The sequence below is a fragment of the Pteropus alecto genome, unplaced genomic scaffold (assembly GCF_000325575.1).
Source record: "Pteropus alecto unplaced genomic scaffold, ASM32557v1 scaffold10, whole genome shotgun sequence".
NCBI lineage: Eukaryota > Metazoa > Chordata > Mammalia > Chiroptera > Pteropodidae > Pteropus > Pteropus alecto.
Genome location: NW_006431210.1, coordinates 7,028,170 through 7,032,439, shown reverse-complemented (window position 1 = coordinate 7,032,439; position 4,270 = coordinate 7,028,170). Strand labels below are relative to the sequence as shown.

The window sequence follows — 4,270 nt, the reverse complement described above, 5'->3', positions numbered from 1 at the left end:
TCCGAGTTGTCCCAAATTAAGGCAAGAAGGTAAGTGTTTGTTTCCCATCATTGTCCAGTCACTGGATGTGAACTGCACCCATGGAGGACAATCCTGACAGGGGACAAACTGTCAGCTGTTAATACTTCCGGTAGCTGTAGAATGAATGCTTCAGTCCTGAACAGGGGGTACAAGGACGGCACACTGCAGCATCCACGAACGGTCTTTTCAAGTTTAATATGGGATGGCAGCTGACTCAGTAGCTCAAAACCAGAGCCTCTTAGGTCCATAATTTTTCTTTGATCTCTCTCATCTTTGCCTAGTTTGCTCCTTTTCCCCATCCCAAACATATTCACTTTAACTACAAAATTCTACTCACCACTCCCCAAACACTGGTAACACCACCCTGCCTTTTTCATATGCTATTTCATCAGTCTAGAATGTTCTTCCTCCCTTCCATTCATCAAAATCATGCTCCTTTAACAAAGCCCACTTCAAAAGCTAATTGTATTTATACAAATATGAAATTGAATCCATTTCTCCTTCGCTTTGGGTCCCAAAGCAAATGTCGTTTGTAACTCTATTATTATTATCTGCCCTGCTTGCGTTATGATTGATCTTGTGTTTGTGTTTCCCTTCGCCAGATTGTAAATTCAATGAATGCAGAACTTCCTCCTTTATCTTTTTATTCTCTCACATTCTGCTTGGCACAAAATAAACATTCCATGAGTAGAAATTAATTATATCAAATGTTCCACATTGTTGTGAGTTTCTTAGGAAAAACCTCTCTAAAGGTTAGATGGCCTTTTGACATCATCCTGCACTTTTCCTGCTCCTGAGAAGCAGATGATATTTATTTATTCAATATAATTTGAATGCCTACTATAGGACAGATACTGATAGGGTTACTTCCTATTATTATTTTTGCTGTTGGTGGGAGAATTATTAAGGTAAAACTCACATATTATGAAAGTAATCACTTAAAAATGTACGATGTTATGCAGCCATCACCTCTGTCTGGTTCCAAAACATTTACATCACCCCAAAAGCAAACCTGTTTCTACTGTTCTTAAACAAATTATATCTAGTCTGTGTTCCCTAGAAACATTGCAACAATGTTCCCTAGGCACATTGCAACAAGAAAGGAATGAGTCAAATGTTTGATAAAAAAAATTAAAGTTCAACCCACTTTTGTATAGAAATCATGATGGTTTGCTTATCTATGTTTCTGTTACTGAATGGGAAGGAACTTGCTTTTCAGTGTTCTCAGAGGGTTGTGTTTGGGTGTCACTAGAGATTCTAAATTCCCATCCCAAGGAAATATCCCTTCAACTTTGAACAAGCGGAGCCCTAAATGACTTGACGTGATGGCTGACCCCATCCTTGGGGGGAGGGTTGGAATCTGCGTGGTCTGCACCTCACCCTCGCTTAGCAGTTTAAGTGATGAGGAATGAAGGGATAGTAAAACCCCTTTGGCCAAGTCTTTGTCTTTTGATATCCTGAAATTTCCTTCTCACTGTGATTAATTGAATAAAATTACAAGCTCTGCCAAGAAAGGGAAATGCTGGCTGGGCTAATCCAAAACCACCTTTTTTCTACGACCTAGGAACATCGGTGCTTTGCACTAATTGTCTGAGTTCTTTCTTTCAATCATTCCGAAATATATTCTGCTTTACAGATGAGAGGAAACTGAGGCTAAGAGAGGAAAGTCACATGCTCAGGCTCAGAAGGGAATGCACAGAGCTGGGATTTGGCAGACCCTAGTATACCATGCAGAGGTTTTCCAAAGAAACTGCCTAGGGACCTAGCCCAGCCTTCACTTCTTATCCGCTCTAATCTCCAGGGGCACTATAACACAATAGTGACTCCATTCTCCACTCCAAGCAGAAATCTTAAGAGAGAACCCTCTATTCCTCCCCTCGGGCACATCCGTATGATCTTTGTCACATAGATGTTGTGGTGAAGATGAGTAAGCGAGGCAAGGGGGACATCGGCCACTCGGATTCCCAACTGCATCAGATCAAACACAAACATGAGCAGGAAAAAAGGCTCTGTGGTATTATATACAAGTTTATTTTATTTTATTTTTCTATTAAGGCAACATCAGCGTACCTTTAAAAATCACTTTTCTGAAAGTAAATTTTCTAGAAATGCATTCTTTATCAATGCAGAGCATGCGATAATGTGTAAACTTGCAGAAGCTGTTTTAACTGATTAACTCAGTTAATGGTTTGCAAGATAGGTTTTTGTTTTCGAAGGCGCTACAAAGCTAGTATGCCTAGCTTTGTTAATGTCTTTGCTTAATTGTGATTAATTAAGGCTGTGAGTAAGAACAGAGATTTCTCTTCATGATATAAAATGATTAATTACCTAATTAAAATGACTTCTAAGAATGACCTTTTGAGTCATCCAAAAGTTAAAAACCAGGGCCAATATTTTAAAAAGAGTGGATGGCACTTTTCACAATTTTGTAATTTTTTGACAGTCATTTTTATGTCACATCAGCAATAACTTTCAGTTGATTATTCCTGCCTCACTTGGAGACAGGCCCTTTAAAATGATAAAGGAAGCATTGTCATACTTTATAATGCCTTTATAATCTTACACTTGGAATTAGCATAAATACTTTGGCTTCCATTAACAAATAATCCTTTATAATAAAATAATCAAGATCTAAGTTCATTACTTCACTACTCATTTCCATGTAGACCTGGCTTCATGGACTATATCTGGCTTCAGGTATATTATTAGAAAAAACACTAGGACAGCATGTCAAAGTTTTTTATATTGTTCCACAAAAGCTAGGAAGTAGCGATTTTTTCCACCAGTCAATTCTCTCTGATTCCCTCAGGAGAACTCCATCAATTCAGGTTAGAAGAGAATGGTCTTCCCCTTCCAATATTATTTATAACTGCTTTGCAACACTGCTCAGAATCCTTCTCGGTTTATTCATCCCGGCAGGCCAGCCTGGGGTGGGGAAGGACACCTCGGGCTGGGTGAACTCTTGCAGGACTGAACTGGCATGTGGCAAGAGGAGAAGCTGACTGAAGGGTGAGAAGCCCTACTTTCTGCAATGGATGTAAGTCTTCTTGCTGACACTTGCTCAGGGGAATTCTTCCTATAATACAATTTTAAGTAAGCTCTTAGTTTGAGAAGCTTATTAACTCTGTCTTTTGCATTTTCATTTTTTACAGAGCATCATGGAAATCATGATCCACTGTGGACTGTGTGTAAGATGAGCTGGGGGTGTCAGGGGAGTAAATTGGGAGGAGCCTACAGTATTGGCAGAGCATGAAAGAGCCCCTGCAGGTTTTGAAGAGCCGTATGATGTATTTGCGAAATTTCTCTCCCAGGAAAAAGTAAATGACTGGATTAAGGCAGCAGTGAACAAAAGCCAGGGTCTCTGTGGCTTGCATGGCATAGTCCAGGTGTCTTTCAAAGGCGCAGTTCTGAAGGACCTCTAGATCCACCAGGGTCTCCAGGAAGAGTACCACATTGTATGGTGTCCAGAACCCCAGGAAAAGAATCACCACTGCAAAGATCATCTTCACTGCCTTGTTCTTCTTCTCATTTTTACAGTGCTGCAAGGTCCTGATGATCATGGAGTAGCAAAACAGCATGACCCCTAAGGGAATCACCAATCCTAGAGTGTTAATCTCCACTGAGGTCAGAACCTTCCACCTCGTGCCGTTGAACAAGTATTTGGTCTTGCAGTAGGTATGGTTGTGCTCTGTGTAACAAGTGCTGAATAAAAGGACTGGGAGGGAGGCAAATACAGCCACTGACCACGTGGCCAAGCTGGTGATGACCCCATACGTCACAGTCCTGGCTCTTAAGGAAAACACCGCGTGCACGATCGCCAGGTATCTGTCGATGCTCATGAGCATGATGAAGAATATGCCACTGTAAAAGCCCACCAAGTACATCCAGGAAATAATCTTGCAGAGACCTAATCCAAACACCCACTGATCTGCAGCGTAGTAGCCCCAGAAAGGAAGAGAGAGCACGAAGAGAAGGTCCGAGATGGCGAGGTTGAGCAGGTACACATCAGTCATGGACCTGAGCCGCTTGTACTTGAACAGGACCAGAACCACCATGGAATTTCCAAACAGACCAAACAGAAAGACCAAGGAGTAGAGAGGAGGCAGGAAGAGCCCCCCAAATGCCTTGACTCCTTCTTTGATGCAAGGCTCGGGGATATTTTCAGAGAGATAGTAATTGCTATAGAGGCTGTCATCCGGGGTCGTTTCTGCTATCTCCGTGGAGTTCATTTTCAAACCTACAGGCTCCT

The 4,270-nt window shown here is 41.5% G+C and overlaps 1 protein-coding gene across 1 annotated transcript; it reads right to left on the bottom strand.

The window, feature by feature from the left end:
• Positions 1 to 7: 7 nt before the first annotated feature.
• On the bottom strand, positions 8 to 4,264 carry CCR4 (C-C motif chemokine receptor 4). The gene has a single exon (XM_006905724.2). It carries the CDS (start codon positions 4,248 to 4,250, stop codon positions 3,168 to 3,170), a length of 1,083 nt encoding a protein of 360 aa, XP_006905786.1. The 5' UTR covers positions 4,251 to 4,264; the 3' UTR covers positions 8 to 3,167.
• Positions 4,265 to 4,270: the final 6 nt, after the last annotated feature.